Here is a 14,736-nt window from a genome sequence, read left to right on the forward strand (position 1 = left end):
ATCTCCACTTTATAGCAGATGTAGCCTGTTGATACATGAGTAAAGCTGTGCTTTATCAGTTAAAATAAGCATATTGCACTGTTTGAAATAACAGTATAGCTCACCAAACCAAAGTTGCTAAACTGCAGGCGAATAAAAGCTTAGTATGATAATAAAGCCTTAAGAGATTACAAGTGATCAAAGTGGTTGGATTTGCAGTCTATTTTTTTTAGTAATGTGTTTTGTTTTTTTGTTTTTGTTGTCCGTTTACTGAATATAATACATATCAACGAGTAATGTGCAAATTTTGAGCTTGTACAGGTTTTACATTCATTTTGTTGTAAACTAATAAAAGTTTATGTTGTTATGTCAGTGTTCAAAGAAAAAGAAAATACACAAAAAAGGCCTCTGCTTCTTAGATTTGTTTGGTTGCAATGACATGTGGACTACTTTCTGCTTTTATCATTTTTGTTCATCATGGGGGAAAATTATATGATAATGCTGACATATAACATCATAAATCAAGTACATTTTAAGGATAAGAAACATGTAAGTATACAGAAAAGTTTCATTTGATATAGAATCGGTATAGATTTAGATCTACTCCTTAAAAAAAGCTTTAAATAATTATGGTACAATTAATAAAAATCAAACATGAACATTTATTGTGTAAAGCAGTAAAACAAATATAATTTCAGGCATGAAATCTGTAAAGTGGTTATAATCTGGCAGTATAGACCCAGTACCCATGTGGTTTCTGTATTTGTCTATATGGAAGCAGGAGCAGCACACTTGGTAGTTTTTGACATTTTGTGATATTTCTAAAAGAAAGAAAAAAAACTATTTGGCTGCAAAATAAAATCTTCAGGAACTAAAAATAGGCATATGGCCCAAAACTTTGTTTAGTGACAAAATTAAATATTTTGGAACTAAGAATAGTTCTGTTTAACAATAATAACAACAACATTAATATTAAACTTTTTATACTTCTTTATGCCCCCAAGTACTTCACATGAAAAAGAATTAACATAAAAACAGGGATTGAGTGCCATAATGCAAAATATGATGAAGAATAAAACCCACTTCATCATTCAAGTGAAAGTAATATTAAAAAAATAAAGTCAAAGGTCCAGTCTGTAACCAGCAGTTCGACACACAGGGTTAATTTAAAACCTGGAGCCTCGCTTTGGTGCAAGTGTACAGGTTGCTAGGGAACACGAACATAAAGGAGCTGTCGGTTAGGTCAAGCTAGCCAACACTGACTGGCTGACTGCGGACATATTTTTCTTTGCTAATTGTGGCCAACAGTAACAAAAATGCCGTTCAGTGCCGACACGATTAAACCTCCGCTGCATGACCAAATAACGGAGATGCAGCGTAAAATCCAACTACTCGGTGAGTTTGTTTAAAAGTAGTCTGATGGTTGACTTCAGCTCATGCTAATGTAACAGGAAGTTTGCTTTGCAGCATTCAGCTAGCGTTAGCTAGTTTGCGTTTTCATGTTACTAGCACTGTGAACCAGTGACCACATCCGACAGAAACTGCAGTTAGCTGTCATAAAGGTCAATATTGACACGTTTTCTCCACTATTATTGGTTAAACTATTACATATGTCCACCAGAGGGAGACAGAACGGCATATTATGAGAGCTCTCAGTCCACCATCAAGAACAATACGGAGACCATCCGCCAGCTGAGGCAGGAAAACAAGAGGCTGTACAGAAAACAGGCAGAGGCCAATGCTGTAAGTAACCTAAAAATACAGACCAGTTTCCCAGCTCCTCTGCTTCTTTTTTGTCCTCACATATCTTCAGACAGAGGAAAAGTAAAATAAATTATACCTGACTTTGTTTTTCTTTTTAATTTCTAGTTTTTTTAAGAGTTAAGAGGGAGCATCAATGTATAGAAGCACACAGCGATCAGTCAATTAATCAATTAATTGTCAAATGTTAAATTAATCGCTAACTATTTTGACAATCAAAATTAAAAATTAATTAATCAAAATTAATTGTTTTGAGTCGTTTTTTAAGAAAGGGAAAGTGTAAATTCTCTGATTTCATGTTCACAGGTGTGAATATTTCTGAGTGCTTGACAGTAAACTGAATATCTTTGAGTTGTGGACAGTGTTTTTCACCATTTTCTTTTTGCTGACCAAACAACTAATCAATTAATCGAGAAAATGGTTGACATATTAATCAATGATAAAATTATTAGTTGTGGCTCTAAATATTAGTATACTTCTCTGCTTTGAGACCCAAATTAGGAGTAATAGACTGAGACATCCACACATTGCATGCAATCTTTGCATGGACTAGTCAAGGGAAAACAAATAAATAGAAAATAAACAAACAAACGACCCAGCCCTGCACATTTCTGGAACCAGACCTCTGCACTGATAAGGGCAGAAATAGACACCAGACCTTATGATACTTTATATACCTGTCTTCACAATCACAACTTTGTTCCCTTTGGTGTCTTGCTTCCTAGGGTGATGAAAATGTCATCAAGCTGGCCTTCCATAACAGAGGCACAGAGAAGGACGCCTACCGCAACATGTCAGGGAAGGTGAGAGCAAGGACCAGAAACAGTTTGTTACTAAGATTCACAGCAGCATTGGTTTGTTCATCCTTAATAGGTTCATATTGTTGACTGCAAAATTAGATTGATGGACTATTGTCACGTTGACAATTTTAAAACATCAGCTGTTCTTGGTAGCAATGTAACTACAAAATATGAAGTGGAAAAAGGTTCTCAGTCCATTATCTAACCATATGAGTTACATATATAATAGATTGATAGTGCTTGTAAGCACTCTGTTTTGTCCTGTCTGCATGTCTGTCTCTGTTTTGCTTACACACTCTCTCCCTGTCATTACCTTTTCACAGGCAGCCTTGACAACCCTAGACCAGAGGGTGCTGTCCAAGATGAAGCGTCTCAATGCCCTAAAACATACCACACAGACCCACCAACGCCGCCTGGAAGAGCTGAAGGTGGAATACCAGAGGATGGAACCAGAGGGCATTGGTGGAGCACAGTCTGCTGATGCTCGCACTCGGAAAAAAGAGGAAGACACCATGGTAGTCACCTCTCAAGCTCATGTAGAGATGTGCAGAATGAAATGTGTGAGAATAGCACATGTGTACACCCTCTGTAAACAATGCTGTGTGTGTGTTCAGAAACTGCGGGCGCTGGAGAACAGTCTTGAGAAGACCCAGTTTAAGTGCAAGGAGGCTGAGAACATCCTGACTAAATATCACGAACTCAAAAGGCAACTGCAGGTTAGTCCAACGTACACATTGTTTTGTCCTCTTCTTAAGTTGCTGGACATGTCACAGAAGTGTTGTTGGCAACAACTTGCGTAATGATTTCTAGGGCTGTCCCCTCAAAGTCAAAGATCTGAATCGTTAGTTGGAGAGCCCACAGTTGACTGAGATTCTTCCAGTCGAGCATTTGTTTTTTTCTCCCTTTGACACTCAATGTGTATCACAAAACAGGATAAAACAAATATAAGCTTACAAAAGCGCACAGGAAAAACACTTCAGTGACAAATAATGAATATGGGAAATCATAAATATGTTTTTGTAATAGCTGCCATATTTATTAAAAAAAAGTCCACATGGTAACATAATGCAGTTGGTTAACTGATGACAGACTCTTGTTTTTAGTTTTGGTAATGTACACAGAGTGATGCAACAGCATGGCAGACTGTATAGTTTAGAAATGGAGTCTCTAAATCCTGCAAATGGAGAAGAGTGGTAGAAATGGAGGACAGGTGACACTGTCAGCCACTTCAGTAGCGCACACAGCAGAACATGCAGGGCAGGTGATGCTTTCTCATTTGCTCATGCTTGTTTTTGCCACTGACAGGCTCAGATTGTTGTGTCTGACAACATTATGGAAAGGATTTCTGTAATGAAAGACCTTTTTTGAAAGAGCAAAATTAATTTTGTTAAACTAGAAACAGCTGTTTTATTGCTCTTGCCAAACTCACCAGACTCCCTTTGAAACACTGTAATTTTAACATCATCGTCATCAGTGTCATTCAGACTCCACAGAAACATAATAAAATTAAACATTTAGCTATGACCTTCTCCAAACAACTCATTCATGTTTTGTTGGCATTGTTTTATGTTTTGGGGGTTGTGGCTGCAACCATGGGTACAATTGTCTAAGATAAATAACTTTGGATCAAAGTTAAATTTTGTATCCAAGTTTAGCTCTGTTTCCTTTTTAACATCCTCCCAGTGCCCCTGCATTCGGACATGCCCATAATATATGTGAGAGGCCTCCTTGGTGGCCACAACCCCTCCAACATAATCCTGAAGATTTTCCATATTTAGCCATTATAACTGGAGTTCTTAAATACCTGTTTTTGACTTTCAAGTCAAAACTCCTTCTAATTTGAGGCCCTTTGTTTTTTTAACCCCTCACTTTTCCACCGACACCACTTCAGGAGGAGAGTCTGACTTTCCAGGGCCAGCTGGACAGTCTGGAAGAAGAAATCCTGAAGCACAGGGAGGAGCTCCACAACATGCAGGTCATGAACAACGATGCTCAACTCTCCAAAGAAGCTGCTAAGGTGACCTGCAAACTCCTCTGCTACCAGCTCATAGCTTACATGTTTCTGTGAAGGCATCAGAGAGATGATTCACTCACTACAGTCATCGCTAATTATACAAATTATGAGTCACAAGTAAAGCAGCTATAACTGCTTTTTAAGTGTTCATTTGCGTTTGTTCTTTTCATTTGGATGCATACATAACACATGCAAGTACAGATACATTGGCTTACTTCATCACTATACATTGTGCAAGCAGCAGTTTTCCCTCAAACAAAGTTACTCTCTCTTCTCTGTCATTTTCTTTTCTTTCAAATAAATTTATAGCTGAAGATCATAATGGGTGAAGCTGCCTCACTGCCTCTTATATGACGGCCTCCTACATTAAAATAAAATCTTCCTTGTATCTGAATTGTACTCGTAACAAATTTGCTGTTGTCATACTACCATTTTGTTTGTCTCACTGTGTTATCTCCATTGTCTTATCTTGTTCCATCACTCCTTACCGCTCTTCTTCCTGCCAGGCTGAGTTACAGCAGCAGGAGGAGTTGCTCTACAAGGAGCGCAAGGAGAGAGAGCGCATAATAGCCAGCTACAGGAAAAAGGTTGAGGAGCACAAGGCCCAGGCTGAGAGAGTCGACAGAAGGGTGAGACACACATGGTGATATATACAACAGAAGAAAAGAGGAAAGGCGATCTAGACCAGACAAATACACTTACTGGCAGGAAACCACCAACACATCCTCAAACCTAAACAACAGAATAGGTTGATTGGCAATGACAACCAAAGCAACATATATTACCTTTGTTGAGTACCACCAATAGGAATACTGGATCTTAAGTATGTCATGTAAGGGGGATGCTCCCATATCTCAGTTGGCAGAGCGTTCGCCCCATGTACTGAGGCTGCTGGTCCTCTGCAGCGGTCACTGGTTCAATTCCTGTCTGTGACCCAGTTGCTGCATGTCATTCCCCCTCTCTCTGCCCCCTTTCCTCTCATATCTTCAGCTGTCCCTATCAAGTAATGTGACATAAGTCATGTCATGACTTCACATCACATGACACAGTGTTTTAAATAGCTTTTTTAGTTACGTTTTACAAATATAAAACCTCCATAGATCAAAAATTCATAATAGTTAGAGTCATAACTGACCTTGTTTACAGTTCAAGGTGTCCTGTCAACAGTTTTGTAGACGCCTCTTTTATAATGGTGGCTTATGGGACAAAATGCTTTATGGGCAGGTGATGCTTTTTTTGCTGCAATACAGTGTGTGGCTACTAGAAAAATTGACGGCCTTGGTCTGTCTATGGTTTTTCTGGTGTGGACATACTGAAACCACACAGCATGCACCCTGCAGCCTCCCACTTCCAAGATAGCCAGATTAGACACTCAGGAAAGTTATAAGGTCAGACTCTCTGATGCTACTAAATACCTAAAAAAAATTAAAAATACTTTCAAATTAGAAATTACTTGCGTTCAATTAAATTCATTTTCCATACCAGTAATTTGTATTTCATTTAAATACATTTGATGAGCAAGTATTTGTAATTTGTAACTAGATACTTTTTGATGTATTTTTCCCCATCTTTGCCTCTGCTACCGTTAGGCTCAGAGAACAACTATGCAGCCAGATGAGCTGAGCAGTGAGGCCCAGCGCAGCACCCCCAGGGTGGCAGGTGAAGGGGAGAAGGCCATCTCCACTTTTGAGGAGGCCTTCAGACACATCAAGGAAGCCACGGGAGTCACAGATATACAGGTAGAGATGTGGATTGGCTGTGTGTATGTTCATGTACACACACTGTACATGGATTTATTTATGTGGTGACTATCAGTGTTGAATTTTTTTTGTCATGTGTGTAGGAGATATTGGAGCGCTTTACGTCACAGAAGGAGACACACCAACATCTGGAGAATCTGAGGGAGGAGAATGAGAAGGTGCTGCTGCAGCTGAAGGAGCAGAGGGATCTTCTGAGCCAACAGTTCCAGGATATGAAATATTCTGGAGAAGCAAAACTCTCAAGGTGAGACACTCAGATGAGACAGGAATAATGCAGCTGTGAAATCATTATTGTTTATTCTCAAGCCTCCATTCTCTCCCTGGGGTTTTATTAGTGACCAACAGATGCTGGAGGAGTGTGAGCAGCAGCTGCACGTTCAACAGCAGAGGTGTGATGAAAGTGAACAGTGCCTGGATTGGCTCGTTAAAACACTCAGTACTGTCCGAGCTGGGGTGGAGCACCTTGCAGACAAACTTCAACACATCGCACTGGTAAACTGTAAACCTGTCCACCTGTAGATTTAACTTATGACAATGTCTGTGGTCCATTATTGTTAACAGGAGTCAGCTGGTTTTGGTTTTGTCTGTTCACCATTCTTTGATTTCTCTCCAGAGTGAGGACTTAGCTGCTGACATTTCTCCAGACTCAGATGAGTTTGTGCTGGAGCTGTTGACTCAGTGTGAGCTCAAGTTACAGCTGCTGCAGGAGGAGCTTCAGGGGAAAGATCTGACTGCTATTATGAAGGAGATGGAGGAGGAGGAGGTGAGTCCAAGCTCCACAACACTCACGCAGCACTCTAGTGGGTTGAAATCAAACACTGACATGCAAAAAGATGCATGACATAACTGGTCTGCAGTATAGGTCCCGCCACCTCCATGTTGACAGATGTGACATGAGCCACACTGAAAAATCAAAGTACACATCAAATACATTTTTCCTTAAGATGTTTTCTGATAGTTTAGGTAGTTGTTATCTTATGTATATTCAAGTGCTATATTTTGTGATCAGTTTGATTATAATTTGTTATTTGATGCCATAAAAAATGGGTTGCCAGATTGCAGCCCTCACATCCAGGACATTGTGGCTGCATTTGTGTGCAGTGGAAGGCAGTGGAGATCCATCATCCATCTTCATTTACAGTCTGGGGTTGAAATACAGGTTGTGTTGAAAACCTGTTTGGCACTTTGTAAAGTGATGCAGAAGTTTTTTGTACAGTTTTAGTGTCAGGTGTGTGAGAACCACACAGGCAGATGAATCATACTGTACGTACTGTACTATCCCGTCCTACAGGAGAATGTTGATGATGATAATGAGCGGCATTACATGTGAATAATGATGGGATGCCTGCTGAGGGTCATGTGATCAACAGTCCGCCAATAACATGTCTGTAACTGATGACAGGAAAGTGTCTGGGATAGGGTTGCAAATTTTGTGAATTTTCCATAACCAATAGTGAAAACGTTAATAACAATCAATCATTAATAATAGGATACAAAACACACATCTTATTTAAAGGAGAAATATGTAATATATTTAATGTTTGGATATTGGTTAACAAGACCATTACTTTATGAAGCACAAACCACTTAAACAAACAGAATAATAGTTCTCAGTTCTCAGTTCTCTGTTCTTGTCCACCTGTCCTTATTCAAGAAATTGCTCTGCCAAATAAAACAATGTCAAATGGGGCACAGTTAGCACCATTTCTAGACCAACACGATAAACCTGTGAGAAAACTAGTCTTGGTAAAAAGCATTTTTTAAAACTGGACTCCTGGTTTGAGAATTGACAGTCTCCTCTGTTAGGGCTGTGTGCCAACTTGAACTTGAAATGATAAATGCAGTTTTGGCAGAGGGTCTTTAAGCCTGTACTGTGCAGAGCGACGGATGAACACCGCGTGGCTGACCACGATGCATGCATGCTGCTGTGCTTGCATAACTTATCTGAATGGAAAGGCAGCCATTAGCATTAGAGCCACCTGAAGTGTTTGTTCGTGATTACTAACGCTCGGTAGCGCCTTCTCTGTTTGAGAACATAGGATATCAGAGTGTACCATAGGAAACACGTAACAGTCTGTAGGCCATTTACTAATGACATTGACTATTTTACTCTCAGATCCATTTTTAGAAGGTATAATCTTTGTGAATGACGTAAATCTGAAGCGATAATTTCAAAATCAGTCCAGCCTTGTTTGCTTAACTGGTACTGTTAGAAACTGTGAGGTTGACCTGGTTAAACAACTTGTGTGACCACCAAAAAGAAGTACATCAAGACTGTGGGAGACAGTCGGAAACAGGCCTATGTAAATGACCATTTATAATGACACAGAATTGATAAAACCATGATTTATATTATTGATTCAATACATGCGTAAATTTAAAAAGTGATCCCATCTCTCCTGCAACTTCAAATTAGCTCATTGAAAGCTTTTGTTTCTAAAATGGCCTAACACTCATTTCATTTCCATATGAATAGTAAATTTTAGACTCAGTTTTTGGAAGAAAGCTTAAAGGGACAGTTCACCCTTAAGTGAGAAATACATATGTCGTGCTGTTTATCCATCTAGATTGTTTTAGTGTCAGTTGTTGAGTTTTGGAGATATCAGCTGCAGAGATATCTGCCTTCTTTCGCAAATAAGGCATGTATAGGTGGTGAACTGTCCCTTTAATAATAAAATCAATTGCCTGTACTTAAAAAATAAACTTAATGCTGGATTTAAACACTGACAAAATATATTATTTATCAGTTTTGTAAGATCTCAGAATCGCATTTTGTTCTGTTGTGAGCATACAGAAAATGAATGAATATATTTAGATTATGTTGGGTTTATATTTAAAATGTACAAAATACACATGGGCAAAAACAGAAAATTAAAGTTTTACTGTTGGGAGTCTTTGCCTGTTTTCAACATGCATCTTTTTGCTCCTTCGAGCAGTTTTATGTCCGGATTGAGGGGAAACTGCCAGCTTACAACACTCGTGTCAAGCTGCCTGAGGACCAAACACTGGACCTCTTCCATGACGGTGAGTTGGGAGCCACACAAACGCACTCACTAAAACCCGCACACAGTCTAAATCTGTCTCAAATCTGTCGCTGTTTTTGTCTCAGAGGAGGAGAGCGAAGAGGATGAGGCTGACATCATCTCACGGGAGGCGCTGAAGCGTCAGTCTCAGCTGATCATCGACTCCAAGTCCAAGAAGAAGCCCTGGAAGAAGAAGAAGGGAACAACTGTACAGAAATAGCCGATCTTCTCGCGGATGGTTTTGTTTTGCTTATATAGATCATGTAGAGACATCAGTAATAAACTGAAATTGTTGCATAATAACTTAAAAACTCCTGGTAGTATCTTTAAATAAATTGTGGGCTGAAAATACAAATGAAAGTATATTTCAAACATGTTGGAAGATGAGCCCAACTGAACAGTTCTCAGGTGATATTTATGAATAGATGTATTGAGTGGTTACTTGTTGTCAGTGGTGGACAGTAGTGAGGTAGATTTACTTGAGTACTGTACTTAAGTACATTTTTTAAGTATCTGTACTTTACTTGAGTATTTGTCTTTTTGGAAACTTCTGACTTTCACTCCACTACATTTCAAAGACAAATATTGTACTTTTGACTCCACTACATTTCTAGGAAGGTTGTTGTTACTTTTTGACTGAGCACATCGTTGAAGTCAGCTGTTGCTGTTTTTTCTTTTCTAAAATACAATTGGTCACATGCTGTGTTCCTCACAGAAAGAAACCAATCACAGTAGCTCCTCTCAAATGGGACTGATGTAAAAGCAGAAATATGTCCAGGCGCACTAACAAGCACAAGCAAGTTCTCCCTCTTTCATTCAAACAAAAAGCAGTAATGGTGACGGCAGGAGAAAGACAAAATTAAATCTTAAGATGTTATTCATTCATTCATTCATTCATTTTCTGTAACCGCTTATTCCATAAGGGTCGTGGGCTGCTGGAGTCTATCCCAGCTGACATTGGGCGAGAGGCGGGGTTCACCCTGGGCAAGTTGCCAGTTCATCACAGGGCTGACACAGAGACAGACAACCACTCACACTCACATTCACACCTATGGGCAATTTAGAGTCACCAATTAACCTGGCATGCATGTCTTTGGACTGCCGGAGAACCCGTAGAGAACCCATGCAGACACGGGGAGAACATGCAAACTCCCAAGATGTTATTATAATTATTCATTATTCCTGGTAGCTTTTAAAGTTGGATTGTTTTTATCGGGGTGAAAAATACAACATAATTCATGTATATATACTGCCTCTGAAGACAGAAAGAAATCTCAGTTATTTAACAGACTTGTTGAACTCCTTACAGTTGGCTTCAATCTGCTTTTATGCAGTGATTTTAATACAGTTACATCAGAAAATGACAACAGCTGTCCTTTTTGTTTTTGATTGTATTTCTATGCTGAAGTTTTTATAGGTGTTTCTATAGACTTTGTGTAGCAGAGTGGTTCTACAAGCAGGTCAGTGCATCATTAGATGGTTTCAGAGAGTTACAAGCTTCTGTAAATGCATCATGAAAACAATACAGCATGTACTGATATTAGAAAATGTACTTTGTAATTTGTACTTTTGAATACTTAAGTATTTTTAAAAGCAAGAACTCTAGGACTTTAACTCAAGTAAATTTTTGACTGAGCAACTTTCACTTGTAGTTGAGTAATATGTAACCAGGAGTATCTATACTTTGACTCAAGTACTGGGGTCGAGTACTTTGTCCACCACTACTTGTTGTATAAGTAAGTTTGTTTTGACAACAGTCCTGTTCTCTGTCAGGTGCATCTGTTGCACCAACACAGTATTTCTCTGTCTCTTTTCACAGTTCAGATTTCCACCCTCTGCCTCAGGGGAAGCCAGTAAAAGCAAATCATTGCTTTGGCATTTTGTTATGTAGTTCATTCTTTAATTAATCATAAATGGCTGTATGAAGGTGAAACAGGTAGCCGTGACCAAAGGTTTCTCTGTCGTCCTGCTCATTGACACCCATCCATTATGAATGTAATGAGGTTTATACATGATGCCTTGTGATTGAGGGCATGATTCACTGAAAGCCAGTACCTCTGATGAGTCCAGCCTTTAACGACTGAATCACATTAACACTAAAGATGCTTTGCTGCAGTATAAGATGTGATACAGAGCTGTGTGTGAAATCTCCACCTGAACTACAACACTTGAACTAGCTCTGTTATGTTCAGTATCTCAAAAATTGCTCTGCCTCTTTTGCTCAAATCCTTTGCAGCTGATGGCGCCAGCATTTGAGTGTCAGGTGGATGGACTTGTTCTGTCTCAGAGTTAATTGCAGAACGATAATTCTTCCTACCAGAATGTCAGAGTGTGACCTCGATAATGTTCTGTGTCTGTCATTTGTCTAGCTGAGATGTCATGCCTGCTACCACTGTGATTGAATGACATGCTGAATGTAACCAGACAGACAGCTTTTGGCTGCCAACAAAAGCTCTTTGATCCACTGAATGTGTGTGTGTGTGTGTGTGTGTGTGTGTGTGTGTGTGTGTGTGTATGTGTGTGTGTCTGTGTGTGTAGGTGTTTGTTCCAGAGAAGGTTAAAATAAGAGAATTTGTTTCCTTTAGTTAAGTTTATAGTTTTTCTTGACCTGGTTCTTTCCTGTTAGTGTATTTTAGCTTCAGTAAATTAAATTTCATTAGTAATATAAGTTCATATAGTCCCAATGATTTTACCAATAAGATGATTGAAGCTCATTGTAGAGGCAGCTTTGTGTGTTTGGGCTAAATAAAGTTGACTTGACTTTGACTGCAGATACAAGATATTTAAAGTTGGCTGCTTTCTTTGGCCCAACAAATTATAATTGTTCAATCAATATTTTGCCTTTACATGTTATTTTTTTGTAAAAAAAAAAAAAAATAAATCAAAGCCACCAAGACAGTATTTAGATCAAGGTCACATTAATTAATTAATTAATTAATTAATAAAAGGAGATATCCCACAAAAAAAATATACAAACACAGCCCCATAAATTAAAAACAACCAAACACTCATATTTGATCCGGTTCATAAACCAATAATCCATAGTCAATATTAAAATACATTCAATTCAAGACTTTATCTATCATATGTTATAGCAGTGGACCCAAACTGGGGGGTGGATCTCCCTGAGGGGACACAGAAATAGTGAATAGGAGTGAAACAAAGTTGAATGAATATGATCTATGTAGGGCTCAGTTGGCTGATTCTGTCCTGATGACCAGTATTTCCCTAAAATTCAACTTTTTTTATTATTATTATTATTTTTTTTTTTTATCATTTCCATCTCCAATTATTATTCATGATTGATTCAAATTTTCTGGGTGGGAGGGCTTGAGCTTTGGGTATTCTAGAAAATGTTTGGGAACCTCGGTGTTATAGTATGTGATCAGTCAGTGCTTTTGTAAAGTGACAGATAACAATCAGGCTGGTAGACATGTAACACATCTAAATTAATTATAAATGATAAATACGTGTTTTAAACAATATGGACAGTAAAAGTAGAAAATAAATATAAAATAAGTTGTAAGTAATTCAATGAGAATAGGGAAGGGAAAATGTACATGTATAGCGAATATATTTAAATAGAAGTATAGGCAAAAACATTTCATGCCAATTAATCAATACATCTGTGCTGCCGTGCAGTAAGTGATGCGCACTCATTTGATTGGTGTTTTTCTTTTCGTGTCATCGACCAATCAGAGAGAGGAGGCGGGCCTGCGCTTCCTGCTGCAGGTTTTGAATCCATGCCAGAAGCGTGAGTGGGTTTCCTCCACATCTCCTCTCGTGCCACCGTCCAACATGTGTCAGCAGCCTGAAGAGTAGGGATCAGTCACGTTGTCACGTTTTTACCTCCACAACGTAGTAAAACCAACCCGCAGGTGAGAAACACTGACAGACGCTTTGATATCAGCAGCCAGGCGAGTTCAAATCATGTGATATGTCTGTGTGAACCATCCACATGTGTGCTTCAGTGTTTGTATCTCTAGTCAAATGTGGGCACAGAGTTGGTGCTCTACTCTAATGAGGAGGCCAGTCAACTGGAATGATGGGATGCAATTATATATCTCAGTGTAGCTACAGCCAAACAGGGAGGAGGGAGGAGGAGGAGGAGGAGGAGGAGGAGGAGGAGGAGGAGGCCATTCCAACACACACACTCACGCACAGAGCATCATCCACCCACAAACACACAGAACAATCCGTCCACAGTGATAAATGCCAGAGTCTCCTCCATCCAAGTTGCACACGGTCTGTCTCTACATGAGGATTGTGGTTGGATGAATGCAGCGCTGGACATGGTCTTCATCAGGATTCAGGAGATTCAAGAGAAGCAAAATTATGGTTGAGTAACTATTTTTTATATATGAATATATATATCTGAATATATATATTTATATGCTGCTGAAGAAACATTATTCTCAATATCTGTGCCTGAGTTGTGTGTGTAATTGAATATGTAAATTTTGTACCTTAAAAAGAAAATTATGGTTATAGTGAGCATTGATCAGAAAGTTATATACTGGGTCTCATCAGCCTGTATTTTCATTGATTATTCTCATGACGTGGCCATTTTGTACCCATCTAAGGCTGTGTTAACAATCATACACATAAACCTGATATATTTTACTCAAAACAGAGTGTGGTAGAGCAGCAAGGATTAGTTGATTAATGGATTCATTGTCATCGATTAAATTGCCAACTAATTGATTTAGCGCTTTGAGTAATTTTTTAAGACAAATTGTCCAAATACTCCAATTCCAGCTTCCTAAATGTGAATATTTTCTGCTTTCTTCACTCCACTATGAAAGAAATCTAAATATGTTTGGGTTGTGGACAAAACAAGACATTTGAGGACACTGGTCAACATTTTTCACCATTTTCTTACATTTTATGGACCAAACAACTAATTGATTAATCTAGAAAATGATCAACACATTGATCTATAATGAAAATAATTGTTAGTTGCAGCCCTAGAGCCTTTATAGGATATTGCCAGCTAACTCAAAGCTGTTTTTATTGTTTGGTTGTCACCAGCTACAGGGTTGTGTTGATTCAAGAGAATCAGTTCTGAAAAAATAACTCTAACTATATCAGTTAAGGGGTGTCACATACCCTTTTTGTAATGTCAGGAATTTGTTGAAGAAAGAATATTAATGTTGTCATGCTGAGCTGCTGCTAATGAATTGAGTTAGGCTGAAACATTAACCCTGTTTCTGTCACAGGATGGTAAATCTAATCATGATTTACTGAGCTTAAATTCAACTACAGCTGACCCAGTTTTTCTAGTACTGATCGTTGTTTAAGGAAATTACGACAGCCGGGAACAGGAAGTGTAAAGGTGTAACCCGCTTACGGTTGACATGGACTCTTCTTTGATAATAATCATGATAAACTATTTATAT

The 14,736-nt window shown here is 38.7% G+C and overlaps 2 protein-coding genes across 2 annotated transcripts in view; both read left to right on the forward strand.

The window, feature by feature from the left end:
* Nucleotides 1-1,193: 1,193 nt before the first annotated feature.
* odad3 (outer dynein arm docking complex subunit 3) lies at nucleotides 1,194-9,763 on the forward strand. Its single transcript, XM_084715900.1, has 13 exons — nucleotides 1,194-1,374; nucleotides 1,601-1,722; nucleotides 2,466-2,543; nucleotides 2,864-3,055; nucleotides 3,155-3,256; nucleotides 4,432-4,557; nucleotides 5,061-5,183; nucleotides 6,144-6,293; nucleotides 6,398-6,558; nucleotides 6,650-6,806; nucleotides 6,928-7,077; nucleotides 9,251-9,338; nucleotides 9,424-9,763. The coding sequence occupies exons 1-13, from the start codon at nucleotides 1,296-1,298 to the stop codon at nucleotides 9,555-9,557; spliced, it is 1,662 nt and encodes a 553-aa protein (XP_084572026.1). The 5' UTR covers nucleotides 1,194-1,295; the 3' UTR covers nucleotides 9,558-9,763.
* A 3,758-nt stretch (nucleotides 9,764-13,521) lies between these two features.
* rgl3a (ral guanine nucleotide dissociation stimulator-like 3a) overlaps nucleotides 13,522-14,736 on the forward strand; it is a 45,316-nt gene continuing 44,101 nt past the window's right edge. The window contains exon 1 of the mRNA XM_084715902.1: nucleotides 13,522-13,675. The gene's annotated coding sequence lies outside the window, so the exon portion shown is untranslated. The remainder of the gene's footprint in view (nucleotides 13,676-14,736) is intronic.

The sequence above is a fragment of the Lutjanus erythropterus genome, chromosome 3 (assembly GCF_056507025.1).
Source record: "Lutjanus erythropterus isolate fLutEry1 chromosome 3, fLutEry1.hap2, whole genome shotgun sequence".
NCBI lineage: Eukaryota > Metazoa > Chordata > Actinopteri > Lutjaniformes > Lutjanidae > Lutjanus > Lutjanus erythropterus.

What these genes read in the sequence shown, in the direction of transcription:
- odad3 (XM_084715900.1), top strand. Translation starts at nt 1,296, where the DNA reads ATGCCGTTCAGTGCCGACACGATTAAACCTCCGCTGCATGACCAAATA. An exon ending in AACAGGCAGAGGCCAATGCT is followed by an intron (nt 1,723 to 2,465) that starts GTAAGTAACCTA and finishes CTTGCTTCCTAG; the next exon opens with GGTGATGAAAATGTCATCAA. An exon ending in CGGGAGTCACAGATATACAG is followed by an intron (nt 6,294 to 6,397) that starts GTAGAGATGTGG and finishes TCATGTGTGTAG; the next exon opens with GAGATATTGGAGCGCTTTAC.